Here is a 14506-nt window from a genome sequence, read left to right as displayed (position 1 = left end):
ACCTGCCTCAAACCACCTCGTCTAGCAAAACAATGTTATTACCCCCCTCCCCTACACTCTGTATAAAAGTTTACCTCAGTTCCTGTTCAATCTCTCCCCCCCTCTCCACCTCATTTTAAACCCAAATCCTCTAATTACCGATTCCCCCTGGAGAGAAGATTCTCTCTGATCCTTTTATTAATTTAATTTTTTAACTTGAGATGCAGCACAGTACAGGCCTTTTTGGCCGTGACCATGCTGCCCAATTACACCCAAGTGACCAATTAACCCGTAGATTTTATTTTGGTGTGTGGGAGGAAGCCAGAGCACCCAGAGGAAATCCACACAGAGAACTGAACGTCATTGTCTTGACCACGAGTGGCCATCCTTTTAATTTAGACATACAGCATGGTGACAGGCAATTTCGGCCCACGAGTCCAATGAATCTAAACCCCTGGTATGTACCCGTGAGCTGAAATGGCCTATGTTAAGAGGTTGGTCACCCCTGGTCTTGAGTGTATGATGATCAGCATTTCAAGGTTCCTCTCATGACCTTGAGGTCACCCCTGTGATCCAAGGAATAAAGCACCAGCCCATTCAACCTCTCTATTAGGTCACACAGCATCCATAGGAAGTAAAAGGCAGTCGATGCTTTGGGCCAAAACCCTTCATCAGGAATAGCAAGAACCAGCAGCAAACTTTGCTATCATAACAGAGAGAGCATGTGATCTTCCCACAGTGCCGCCTCTCCTTCACTAACCTGCTCCTTCATGCTCAAGAGTTACTTCCCTCCTCCCAGTAATTTTTACACTGTTCAAACTTAAATGGGCTTTCTCTTTTCCTCCCTTTTTAATCTGTGGCACAACATTAGTACAGTTCAATGTGAAAGTCCACTGATGCTGGGGTCACCCTGATAACAGGGGTTTTACTGCACTTGGATAAAACAGGCCGAAGTCAGCTTAGTTTCCTTCAGGGGAGATCTTGCCTGACAAATCTGTTGGAATTTTTTAAGGAAGTAACGAGCAGACAAAAGATACTCAATGGATGTCGCTTACTTGGATTTTCAGAGGGTCTTTGACAAGATGTCCGTGGTATTACAGGAAAGGAAGGTACGAGTGTGGAGAGAAGGCTGGCTGATGCGCAGAAGCCAGAGTGGGAATGCAGGGGGCATTTTCTGGTTGCCCACCAGTGAATAGTGACATCCCACAGCGGTCAGTGTTGCTTCTGCTACTTTTCACGCTGAATATAAATGATTCAGATAATGATATTGATGGCTTTGTGGCCAAGTTTGCAGATGAAGGGTTTAGGGGCGAGTAATGTTGAGGAAGCAGAAAGTTGGCAGGGATTTGAACAGGTTGAAAGAATGGGCGAAAGAGGCAGGTGGGAAACAGTGTAGGGAAGTGTATGTTCACACACGGAATAAAGAAGTCGACAATTTTCTAAATGGAGAGAATTCAGGGACCAAACTGAAAGATTCCCAAAAGGTTAACTTGCAGGTTGAGTTGATAGTAAGGAAGGCAAATGCAATGTTTCAAAAGGGCTAGAATATTAAAGAGATCTAATAGTAAGGACCACGTTCGGATTACAAGTGGGGGTAGTTTCCCTCTACCCACTAGGTCTACCCCTCCTTCCAATCACTCACCTCCACCCATACACCTTCACCCTTCCCTCCCCTCCTACCGTTCCCTCACCTTCCTCCACCCTCCCTCCCCTCCACCATTCCCTCACCTTCCTCCATCCTCCCTCCCTTTCAGACACCTTCACCTTTCCCTCTATCCCTCCCTCCCCTCCTCCATTCCCTCGCCTTCCTCCACACCTCCCTCCCTCAGACACCTTCACCCTTCCCTCTATCTCTCCCTCCCCTCCTACCATTCCCTCACCTTCCTCCACCGTCCATCCACACCTCCCTCCCTCAGACACCTTCACCCTTCCCTCTATCCCTCCCTACCGTTGCCTCACCTTCCTCCACCCTCCCTTCACTCACCTCCCTCCCTCTCAGACACCTTCACCTTTCCCTCTATCCCTCCCTCCCCTCCTACCGTTCCCTCACCTTCCTCCACCCTCCCTCAGACACCTTCACCCTTCCCTCTATCTCTCCCTCCCCTCAAACCGTTCCCTCACCTTCCTCCACCCTCCCTCCACACCTCCCTCCCTCAGACACCACCCTTCCTTCCCTCTATCCCTCCCTCCCCTCCTACCGTTGCCTCACCTTCCTCCACCCTCCCTTCACTCACCTCCCTCCCTCTCAGACACCTTCACCCTTTCCTCTATCTCTCCCTCCCCTCCTACCGTTCCCTCACCTTCCTCCACACCTCCCTCCCTCAGACACCTTCACCCTTCCCTCTATCCCTCCCCTCCTACCGTTGCCTCACCTTCTTCCACCCTCCCTTCACTCACCTCCCTCCCTCTCAGACACCTTCACCTTTCCCTCTCAGACACCTTCACCTTTCCCTCTCAGACACCTTCACCTTTCCCTCTCAGACACCTTCACCTTTCCCTCTATCCCTCCCTCCCCTCCTACCGTTCCCACACCTTCCTCCACCCTCCCTCCCCTCCACCGTTCCCTCACCTCCCTCCAGACACCTTCACCCTTCCCTCTATCACTCCCTCCCCTCCTATCGTTCCCTCACCTTCCTCCACCCTTCCTCCACTCACCTCCCTCCCTCTCAGACACCTTCACCTTTCCCTCTATCCCTCCCTCCCGTCCTACCATTCCCTCACCTTCCTCCACCCTCCCTCCACTCACCTCCCTCCCTCTCAGACACCTTCACCTTTCCCTCTATCCCTCCCTCCCCTCCTACCGTTCCCTCACCTTCCTCCACCCTCCCTCCCCCGTTCCCTCACCTTCCTCCACCCTCCCTCCATTCACCTCCCTCCCTCTCAGACACCTTCACCTTTCCCTCTATCCCTCCCTCCCCCCACACTCCCTCCCCGTTCCCTCACCTTCCTCCACCCTCCCTCCCCCGTTCCCTCACCTTCCTCCACCCTCCCTCCCTCTCAGACACCTTCACCTTTCCCTCTATCCCTCCCTCCCCTCCTACCGTTCCCTCACCTTCCTCCACACTCCCTCCCCGTTCCCTCACCTTCCTCCACCCTCCCTCACCTTCCTCCACCCTCCCTCCCCCATTCCCTCACCTTCCTCCACCCTCCCTCCACTTACCTCCCTCCCTCTCAGACACCTTCACCTTTCCCTCTATCCCTCCCTCCCCTCCTACCGTTCCCTCACCTTCCTCCACCCTCCCTCCTCTCCACCCTCCCTCCACTCACCTCCCTCCCTCAGACACCTTCACCTTTCCCTCTATCCCTCCCTCCCCTCCTACTGTTCCCTCACCTTCTTCCACCCTCCCTCCCCCGTTCCCTCACCTTCCTCCACCCTCCCTCCACCCTCCCTCCACTCACCTCCCTCCCTCTCAGACACCTTCACCTTTCCCTCTATCCCTCCCACCCCTCCTACCGTTCCCTCACCTTCCTCCACCCTCCCTCCCCTCCACCGTTCCCTCACCTTCCTCCACCCTCCCTCCACTCACCTCCCTCCCTCAGACACCTTCACCTTTCCCTCTCTCCCTCCCTCCCCTCCTACTGTTCCCTCACCTTTCTCCATCTTCCCTCTCAGACACCTTTCACCCTTCCTCCTCACACAACTTCCACCCTTCCCTCTATCCCTCCATTGCCTCTCCACCTCCCTCCTCCAACCTCTCTCCATCTTACCCCCTGCCTCTGCCCCTTCCATCCTCTGCCTCCACCCGCCCAGTGAAGAACAATCCCGCCCCGTCCCCCTGGGGGATCGCGCCGGTCGCGCAACCAGTGGACGGTCAGCGGCCGAACCGTCACGTGCATGATCTGACGAATCGTTGCCAAACGCGTCGGCGAGGATGTCACCGGTGTCCTCACTCCCATCGTCCTCTGCGGCCCTGTCATGGCGGTGCGCATGACGGCTCGGAGTTGCTGCCGGCGGCCGGTAAATGCTTGTCCGTCCACCCTTCTCCTGACGCCAGCCTTGTACTTAAATCGCGTTGTACTAAAGCCGTGTGTCAGAGTGATTTAATTTCTGATTCATGTCGAACCCCTAAGCCCGTCCTGCCTGGCTGTGGACACACAGGTGCCGACCACACGAGGCCCTGTATAATGGGGTTAACCGGGCAGCGACCCACTCACGCAGCAGGTAGAACGGGTCCGACCCGCTCAGGGTCGTCCCAATTCAACCCGTTGCTGCCCCACCTCGGAGGTCGTCAGGGAGCCCAGTAATACTCACCTCGGTCGCGTCCTCCTGCGGCTTGAAGCCGAAAATGGCGTCACCCCTGATGAAGAGCCTGCGGCGGTAGGGAGGGGAGAGAGAGGTCGCTGCCGCGGGGAAGGGGGAATTGGGGAGAAGGTCGCTGCCGCGGTGGGGAGGAGGGGGAGACTGGGGAGAAGGTCGCTGCCGCGGTGGGGGGGGGGGGGGGGTGGGAAGACTGATGCCGTAGGGCCGGGTGGGGGGTAGGTTGTTTCTACAGGGCCGGGTGAAGGCGTGGTGGGGGGAAGGTTGCTGCGGGGCCGGGAAGGGGGCCATGATCAAAGTGAGAAGGGTCGCTACCGCAGGGTGGGGAGGAGCATGATTGACGGTAGGAGGGAGACTAGTTTGCGTGTCGCATCACTTAACGTGTCATTGCGGGATCCCCTTAAATCGCCAGGTTGCCAATTTACTGGGGCTATCCCCCTTAAGCCTTAAAGGTGCTGGGGGAATGTTTGCCCCACTAATTACACCCAGGAGGGCTACCCGGGTGTTGCAGCTTGAAAGAACTTTGTCAACACAGAGAGCGATAATAAATACAGAAGGATAAATATTCACGTTCATGTTTATTATTACCTTGGTATTTTTTAATGATAGTGAAATTATATGTACTTACCAGATAACTTCAGAAGGGAAGGGATTAGAATTTGTGGTATAGTATATTAGTTACTTTTAAAAAATCCTTTTCAATTAGCCATATGCTCTAATTGTTTAAGTGCTTGCCACTTTTTTGTTCTGTGTGACTGCTATGATATTGAGATTATATATATCTTATTTTTTATATATAACTTTTTTCTCTATATATTTCTTTTTATATTTTACCTTCGATTAATGGCTTTTACATATGTTCTATTTCTATAAAAGCCAATAAAAATATTGAAAAAGTATATTATCTTTCTATTGTATAAATACAGTATTCTTCAGTCAGTGCAAGATTTATGTTATTGTTGGTGTAGCTTGGCAATCTAGTTAAAAAAATTAATTTTGGTGCATCTATACATGACCAGCTTTGCTATCAAATCACTGAGAGAGCATGTGACCTTCCCACAGTGCGGCCTCTCCTTCACTAACCAGTTCCTTCATGCTCAAGAGTTACTTCCATCCTCCCAGTAATTTTTACACTGTTCAAAGTTAAATGGGCCTTCTCTTTTCCTCCTTTTCTAAACTGTGGCACAACATTAGTAGAGTTCAAAGAGAAAGTCTGCTGATGCTGGGGTCGACCTGATGAAGAGCCCAGGCCCAAAACATTGGTTATCCTTTCCTCCTTGTGGATGCTGTGAGACTAGTTGAGTTTCTCCAGCGTGTTAATGTTTTGTGCAACAATAGTGGTACCCCAATTATCTGGCACCATTCTGTCAGAAAGAATTAAAAACGGAGTGGCTATTTTTTTGAAAAAGACATACAGCATAGAAAGTAAAAATATGAAGTGGGGGAAACTCAGCAAGTCAAACAGTGTACTTTATGTAGCAATATTTGGGGCTTGAGCCCTTCATCGAAGTATGAGCAGATGCCCGAACAAAATGATTGAGGGGGAGGAGCACCATCCTACAGGCAAGAGGTAATAGGTGAATAAGGAAGGGAGGGCATACCAGCAAACAGGGGAAGGGGGAATGGTTCTGTGAATGGAAAGGGAAGCGGGTGGAGAGCTAGAGGAAAGACGACAGAGGGATAGGCTAGGAGAACGGGGAGAAAGCAGAGAAGTTGATAATGCCATCTGGTTGGAGAGTGCACAAATGGAATATTAGATGTTGCTTCTCCAATTTAAGGGTGGCCTTGGTTTGGCAGTGTATGAGACTATGGACAGACATGTCGGTGTGGGAGTGGGAGGCAGAATTGAAATATTTGGCCACTGGGAGATCTCTGACACTGATGCAGTCAGAGTGAAGGTGCTCAGCGAAGTGATCTCCCAGTTTGCATCCAGTCTCTCCAATGTAGAGTAGCCACAATAGGAGCACTGGATACAGTAGATGAATTCCACAGATTCACAGGTGAAGTGTTGCTTCACTTGGAAGGTCTGTTTGGGGCCCTGAATGGTGGTGAGGGAGGAAGTCTGGGTGCAAGTGTGACACTTCCTGCTGCTGCAGGGGAAGGTTTCAGGGGGCGATTAGTCAGATGGGATGAGTGGGGGGGGGGGGGATAAAGATATAAATATGCAGGATATTAAGACTAATTGGGATGTATTTCAGAAAACTGGCAATTTATTGATTTAATAATGTTAAACCCCTTTCTGTGCTATGTGCATTCCATGCAACAGTTTACATTTGTCTTTAACTATTGTAGCATCTTTATTTTATTTCACCCCTCTCTTCCTTTTTCAGTCTTGGTCTTCAGAACAAGTCAGTAAAATTTAATTGGGTGCAAGAGCAGAGACATTTTAATGTGTGTAGACATATTTAGCAGGTTTTTTTTGTCAAACTACAATTCAAAATTTTTAAATGGGAGCATGGATTACAAAGGCTTTATTTTAAAATACAAAGATCAAACTATGGAGGAACTCAGTGGGTGAAACAACATCCGTGTTGGCAAAGTGGAAGTTGACATTTTGGGTTGGGAGTGTGGATCAGGATGTGAGCCTGTCGCGCAGTTTAATTTTTATTTCTCTCCAGAGACCATCATCAGTGATCTCTTGTGTCTCCACCTCTCAACTCAATAGTTAGTGCTCTGGCTGGAGGACATTCACCTTAGTACCATAAAACCCCTGGTATCCGGCACCAACTAGGATTGGTAGATGCTGGATAAAGTATTTTCTAGTTGCTTGAGACTTGCATTAAGAATAAAGAGTTTAAAAGTCTAAAATACTACACTTACACTGAACAAACTTTACTTGCATGAATATTATGAACCTTAAAGCATTTTTTTTATTTCTGTCACATTCTTTGAAAATATTTAACTGTCGTTGCATTTGCAGGTTCCTCCCCCTCCAGGGAACCACCCGAAAAATGAACAATAATATCAGAGATAATTAACCCTCCCCCACCAAGTTTACAGATAAAACCTCTGATTGGGCGACTCTTAATAAGAAGGAATAAGGTGACACCCCAACAGCATCAACCTGCTCTTCATTCTGGGTGACGCCTTTACTGTTTCACACAACTTTACTTAAACAGCTGCTATGAGCAAAGCACGACCAAGACACTCCACTCCCATGTTCACCAAAGGTTTATGTGTTTCTTCAGAGAACATTGACTTTTACAATTTTAAATGTGTATTTTTTTTACCAATTTATTTATTCGGTTTTTTTAAATTTATTTTCCTTGATTTGTTTTGCTTGAATTCCAAATACCAGGAGTTTTACTGTATTATGTAAACTGGAGATATTAGAGTTGTTTGGAACAAAAAAAAAGTTATGAAAAATATTGTTCAAATACTATGAAGTAGTTTTGATGGAGTAAGCAAGAATGAACTGCTTCCAGAGTTAGATAGGCTGAGAGAAGGGAGGAGGATTTTCTTTTATAAACATAGTCATTTGTTCTTGTCTGGAATACATTTCCTAACAGATAGGAGATCAATCCTTGAGGATATACTGTGTTGATGGGAACGTGATCAAATGTGTCTGTCAAAGAACTGATCCCAGCTCAATGGTCCACCTCCTGTGCAAAGATGCTCTTCTCCTTTGTTGCCAGTTGTTTACATATGTTAAGAAAATAATACTGATTAGTGTGCATAGAAGGGAGGATATTTGAATGGTTTTATTCCAATGCAGTGTGCAGCAGAACTGAAGGCGTGTATGTGGATTTGAGTAAAGCGTTTCTGCACAGCAGGCTGCTGTGGAAGGTTAGATTAGGATCCAAGGAGAGATGGCCTAATGGATAGATTGTCTTCATGAAGAGGGTGATGATGGAAAGTTGCTTTCAGGAGGCCTGAGACTATGCTGAGCTGAGCCCATTGCTGTTTGTCATCGAGATCACCCTTTCTCAGCCCTTTTTGGGGCTCTGGTCATATGAGCCATCTTCCCCGTGACGCAGTCATTTAGTTCATTTCTTCCATACTTGTATTCTACCGACTACATAAAAAACATTTTATGATTTCAGTCTGTGCACCACCCACCCCTTCCCCCCCCACCCCCCACCATGTGCTGTGGCCCCTGTTGAGAATGATTGATCTAGATCAGTGATTTAAATGAAAACCTACATGGCATAATTTAGCAGATTTGTGGGTGACACTAAAGTGTCTGCTATTATAGAAAGTGAAGACGGTTGCAAAATTTTAAAAATGTATTTTAAATTTAATTTAGAGATACAGCATGGCAACAGGCCCTTCTGGCCCACGAGCCCGTGCCACCAAATTACACCATATGACCAATTAACCTTCTAACCCCATCTGTCTTTGGAATGTGGGACGACACCCACAGACAGCATGGGGATTCAAACCCAGGCCACTGGCCCTGTAATAATGTTGCGCTAACTCCGATAGGGACTGTGCCAACACAGGATCTTGATTGGTTGAGCAGGTGGACAGGAATTTCATACAGAGAAATGTGAAGTGTTGCATTTCCAGAAGTCTAACACAGAAAATGGTAGGTCAGAAACCTTGGAGTACAGGTACATTGTATCTTCAAAGTGGCATGATAGGTAGATCAAAAATGTTTTTGGTACATTTGCCTTCATCAGTTAATTAAGGGTTAGGGTTAGAAGTGGAGCGGTTGTGTTCAGAATCAGAATTTGTCACAAAATTCAATATTTTGGGGCAGCATTCACAGTGCAAATATAAAATTACATGTAAAAATAAATAAACTAGTGCAAAAAGAGAAAGTGAAGTTGTGTCTGTGGTTAATTCTCCACTCAGAAATCTGGTGGCAGAGGGGAAGAAGCTGTTCTTGTGTCACTAGAGGCTCCTGTACCTCCTTCCTAATGGTAGCAGTGAGGCCTGGTTGGTGGGGGTTCTTGAGACACTGCCTCCAGTAGGAGTGGAGACTGATATCCATGATGGCACTGGTTGAGTTCACAACTTATTGTCCTGTGCACCTTACAGTACACCTCTAGAAATTTGTAAGAATCTTTGGTGACATACCAAATCTCATGAGTTTTCTTCATGATTGCGTTGAGATAGAGGCCCCAAGACAGTTCCTAACTCTTTCACGCTGCCTCTTCCTTAAATATGGCCAAAACTGTGTGTAATATTCCAGGTGTAGTTTTGTCAGCACCCTACCAAGCTCCTTGGTTTTGGTAATGTTGAGTTGCAGTTGTATAAGACATCAGTGAGACCCCATTTGGACTACGGTGTTCAGTTTCAGTCACCATGCTGTAAAGGGTGCAGAAAAGATTTGGGAATATTGCCAGGACTTGCACCCCTTTGAGTTACAGGGAGAGGTTGAGCAGGCTAGGGCTTTATTCCTTGGAGTGCAGGAGGATTTATTTTTAATTGAATTTTAATTTAGACATACAGCATGGTAACAGGCCTTTCCAGCTCATGAATCCGTGCCGCCCAATTTGCATCCCATTAATCTCTCTCCCCCCCGGTATGTTTATTTTTTTAAACAGTGGGAGGAAACCGGAGCCTCCAGAGAAAACCCATGCAAACACAGGGAGAACATACAAACACCTTACAGACAGCACAAGATTTGAACCTCAATCCTGGTTCCAATCACTGCTGCTGTAAAGGTGTTACGCTAACTGCTACGCCAACCGTGCCGCATGGAGGTGTACAAAATCACGAGAGGAATAAACTGGGTGAAAACAAGAGTCTTTTGCCCAGTGAAGGTGGAAATCGGTATCCAGAGGACATGGGTGTGAAGAGGAGGGAGAGTTTAACAGCAATCTAAGGGGTGACTCTTTTACACAGAAGGTGGTGGGTATATGGAACCAGCTGTTGGAAGAGGAGGCTGAGTTAAGCACTATTGCAAAGTTTAAGAAACCGAGAAAGATATGTATATCGGTGGGTTTGGAGCGATCTGGGCCAAATGCTGGCAGTGTGGCTCAGACATTTTTGGATGGAATGACCAGGTTGAGCTGTCAGGCCTGTTTCCACACTATATTACTCTCTAATGAAAAAAAATTGTATTTCAAGCTACTGTTACAATCTAATCGTGTTCAAAGCATTGGATTCAGAACAGTGCCAGTTGAAGTTGCTCATTCTGTACCCATGTGTTGCAGGTTTTCTCATTTTGGCAATGTGCTTGGAAGAGAAATATTCAGACAACAGCAGAATGTTTTAAGGTAAAGGACAAGTCCTTTTAAACTTCCAATCTCGTTAGAGATGGACCTGAATCAACCCATTGACCCAAAACACGGATGGATTTTCACCTGGTTGGAAAAGATTTGCTATTTGGAATGGTGGGGCAGTGAAATTGATAGGTAATTGACTAGAAGTCGTATTTAAAAAATAATCAATACAAAAACCAGAGAAGATGCATAATTCTTATTTTAAATCTGGAACACGTTGCTTCTTTCAGTTCCAGGTAAAGGCTGCAGTGGGGAAACTAAAATATGGGTGTTTGAAAGAGCTAGTGAAGCAATAATAGGTTGAATAGCCTCTTTGTGTGGGATAAGATTTCATAAGTATTGAATTTCAATTTAATTTATTGTTAGTAATTGTCAAACTACTTTTGGCACAATTAGCCAAAATCCTGACATGGTTTTTTTTTTTAAGTTGATCATCCAGCATTGAGGAATTTCTGCTCCTCCTCACTACCTTAGTAATGTGCACAATGAAGTTGAATTAATCTTTCGTAAGAAATAGCAAGTGTAGGCCATCTGGCTGCTCTGCCATTGGATGAAATCGTGGCTGATCTGATGATAGGCTCATCTCCACCTACCTGCCTTTTCCTCGTATCCCTTACTATGTCAAAATCTATCCATCTATACTGTTTAAGTATATTCACTGAGGGTCTCCTCCACTGCTTCAATGGGTAGTACATTAACCATATAACCATTTACGGAGCGGAAAATTTGCCAGTCTAAAGTGACTCACGCTGAACACTCCAGCGCAAGTCAAAGATCACTGGACACTATAAGCCAGTGAATTTCAAACGTTTTCTTTCCACTTGGTTCCACAATGTCTTGAAATAGTTTTACACGCCACTGCTTAAACAACTGACAATGATCCAGTTTGGACTAATATTGCAAATCCTACTGAGGGACTGTACATTAACCAACCATTTACGGAGCAGAAACAGGCCATGTCGGCCTTTCGAGTCCGCACCGGTTCACTAGAACAACTCCACTAGCTCAAACCTCCCGCTCACCGCCAATAACCCTCCAACCCCCCTCACCTCCATGAACACATCCAACCTTCTCTAAAATGACAGAAGGATTCCTGCCGCAACTATCTCATTCGTAAGTTCATTCCATTCTTCCACCAGTCGCTGAGTGAATCATTTATGAATTTTAATAGCACCTTTCATGAGCAATGGTGACAATCAGGTGAACTGTAAAACTATCTAGTTTTAAAACAATTTTTTTTGCTGAAAGTGGTGACACAGGTAGGCAGTGTGGTGGCTGTATAGCACAGTAGCTTTCATTTGTCATGGCATTGAATTGAGTCGCCATTTTACAACTGCACAAGATCTTGGTGAAACTGTACTTGCAATACTGGGCTTAACCCTGGTCACCACTCTATGAGAAGATACAAACTTTCGATCAGTGATTCTCAATTTTTTTTCTTTCCACTCACATCCCACTATGTATTCCCTTTGCCATCGGTGCTTTGTGATTAGTAAAGGATTGCTTAAGGGGGGATGTGAGTGGGAAGAAAAAGTTTGAAAAACCACTGTGAATTCCATAAATTCACCACCCTCTGGGAAAAGCAGTTCCTCCTCATCTCTGTTGTAATTAGACCACCCTGGATCTTGAGGATATGTCCCCTAGTTCTAGTCTCCCCCACCAATGGGAACAACTTTCCTACCTCTATCTTATCTATGCCTTTCTTCCTTAAAATATTCAACTGCAGCTTAGTGACATAGACATTCCCCAGTCAGGATGGGGGTACCAATTCCTCCAATTCAAACCAACATGATATCATTTATTGATGTTGATGACACATCGATTATCCCCCAATTCTAATTATTTGGAAAATACATAAATTGGCATGATAATATGGATTTTATTTTGTCCTGGTGGAGAATACCAGATTGGTTTTTCCAGTCTTATCCTGATCAACCACCACAGTTCCCATTCACTGCAGAACCTGCCTGTTTGACTTCCAACCCCTGCAGGGTGCATGTCAGTACCCTTGAAGAAGGGCTGAGGGCCAAAACTTTGGTTTTGTATCTTTACCTCCTATGGACGCTGCAATTCCTGCTGAATTTGTCCAGCTTTTCAGTGCATTTGCTGTATCTGCAGACTTTCATGTTTCACTTTTTTTTGGGGGGGGGGTGTTCCCTTAAAGCAGGGGAGGGGCATCGTGTCTGCCTGCATGACCCAATTTTGATGGGAGGGTCTAAAGTGATTCAGCTGCCTCGCAGTGTAATGTGAAATAGTTACTTAAACATTGTCTCCCGTTTCTAGAACAGAGCGGCCCGCATCAGAGTTGCTAAAGGGGACAAGCCGGTAACTTACGAGCAGGCAAATCCACCTCACTTCATTGCTCACAGGAAAGGATGGCTGTCTCAACACACCAGTAAGTGACTTGTGACTTTTGTTGGACAAGGTTTACTTTAGTCCAGAAGCTGGTTATTCACCAGCTGGTACCTGCTCTGCCATTCAAAGGCAAAATGGTTAATCCAATCTTTGCCTCTTCTCTCCTTGTGCCCTTCAATTCTAAATTTCTGCTTGAATCAAAAGATTCACAGCCTCATGAAATTCTTTTACTTACAGCAAGGTAGAAGCCGATTCTGGCCATAAAAATCTGTACTGCCCAATTACACCCATATTAACCTGTATGCTTTGAAGGGAAACTGGAGCACTCTAGGAGAATGTACAAACTCCTTATAGATAGCACCAGATTCAAACCCAGGTAGCTGGTGCTATCCGTGCTGAGTTCGTGGTAAACTCCAGAGTTTAGACATTGTCTACTCAACTTTTTCTTGTACAACAATCCCAGGACTCACTGCCTCTTCCTTAATATGGCCCAGCCTGTTATCAACACCCTACACAGCCTCATTAAAACCTCTCAACTCTTACTGTCCATGTTCCTTGCAATGAAAGCCAACATATATCTGCATACCAACTTACATGTACCAGAGCCCATGATCCCTCTGCTACAAGATTTTGAAGTCTCACTCAATGTAAAGAACTGCTTTTTTTTTTATATATTTTAATTTCCAACAGTAATCTCTTAATTTTCTCACATGAAACTCCGTTTGTTGACTTCTTCCCCATTTATTTAAGCAATCTATATCTCATGGCAGGTTATTTGTGTCCTTTCCCCTTTGCTAGCCTCTGAGCCCCTTGCTGGTGCAGTCACCTTCCTTGTTGGGTCACTTCTGAGGCTTCACCTTGGCAGTGGAGGAGAGGGGTAGGATATTCTTCCACTCTGGTGCCCTGCACTGGTCTGCTGCTCCACCTTTGGAGATTTACCACAGGATGTTGCCTGGATTGGAGAACATGTCTCTTTAGAGCGATGAAGGGTAAGAGGTATACATAATTATGGGGGACTTGGATATGGTGCCAGAACCTTAGCAAATACCAGGGTATTGGTGGAGGCTGGTACAAAATGATTTGAAAAAGCTTACATGGGCACAAGGGTGTTAGAAAAATAGAGGGTTATGGATTATGAGGGAGGGAAGGGTTAGATTGCCGTAGAGGATAACATAGATTTAGCATTGTGGGCTAAAGGGTCTCTACTGTGCTATAATATTCTATCTGTCCCCTCAGACCACCTCATTTGCCATCCACATCTCCACTATGTGTCATCTACAAACACTAATCAGACAATCTACATGCTCTTGCAAGACATAAACACATTTTTTACAAACTGTGACAGTCTCAGCACTGATCCCTGTGGGACAAAACTGGTTATAGACTGCTCGTCAGGAGAAACATCCATTCACCACTACCTCCTATCACCAAGTCAACGTTAGATCTGGTTTACCAAACACTCCTGAGATCCCTTGTGCCGTCACTTTCTAGACTAGCCTACCAGTCAAAGTTTTCTTTCAAATCAAGACGATGCTTTGGATAATGCATTCTTTTTGAGCCTCTCTTTAAAATACACTGATGCTAAAATTAATGAAATACTTCCTTAAGTATCTTCCCATTGTACATGCAGTTGATTAAATGGTTTTTAATTGCCATATTGTTCCAAGTTTGCATAGTGGTAAGCACTTTAACAGCACCAGCAACCTGGGTTTCAATCTGGTGCTGTCTGTTTAGGAGTTTG

General features: G+C 46.0%; 2 protein-coding genes across 4 annotated transcripts in view; both read left to right on the top strand.

The window, feature by feature from the left end:
* Nucleotides 1-1019: 1019 nt before the first annotated feature.
* Nucleotides 1020-3818, top strand: LOC138752917 (uncharacterized). The gene is made up of 2 exons (XM_069915529.1): nucleotides 1020-1088; nucleotides 1734-3818. Exons 1-2 carry the CDS (start codon nucleotides 1020-1022, stop codon nucleotides 3816-3818), a joined length of 2154 nt encoding a protein of 717 aa, XP_069771630.1.
* A 16-nt stretch (nucleotides 3819-3834) lies between these two features.
* mrps24 (mitochondrial ribosomal protein S24) overlaps nucleotides 3835-14506 on the top strand; it is a 30748-nt gene continuing 20076 nt past the window's right edge. For all 3 annotated transcript variants that reach the window (XR_011351556.1, XM_069917845.1, XM_069917844.1), the window contains exons 1-3: nucleotides 3835-3937; nucleotides 10342-10404; nucleotides 12694-12805. Coding sequence is in view for 2 of the 3 variants with exons in the window: in XM_069917845.1 (XP_069773946.1) it covers nucleotides 3896-3937; nucleotides 10342-10404; nucleotides 12694-12805 (217 nt within the window). In the remaining variant the exon portion in view is untranslated. The remainder of the gene's footprint in view (nucleotides 3938-10341; nucleotides 10405-12693; nucleotides 12806-14506) is intronic.

The sequence above is a fragment of the Narcine bancroftii genome, chromosome 2 (assembly GCF_036971445.1).
Source record: "Narcine bancroftii isolate sNarBan1 chromosome 2, sNarBan1.hap1, whole genome shotgun sequence".
NCBI lineage: Eukaryota > Metazoa > Chordata > Chondrichthyes > Torpediniformes > Narcinidae > Narcine > Narcine bancroftii.
The sequence above is the reverse complement of the archived record's forward strand: the minus strand, read 5'-3'. Positions and strand labels throughout refer to the sequence as shown.

Bases quoted from the DNA above. Each gene is read 5' to 3' on its own strand.
- LOC138752917 (XM_069915529.1), top strand. From the start codon at position 1,020: ATGGATGTCGCTTACTTGGATTTTCAGAGGGTCTTTGACAAGATGTCC. The intron at 1,089-1,733 runs GTACGAGTGTGG...CCTCCCTTTCAG, and splicing joins TGGTATTACAGGAAAGGAAG to ACACCTTCACCTTTCCCTCT.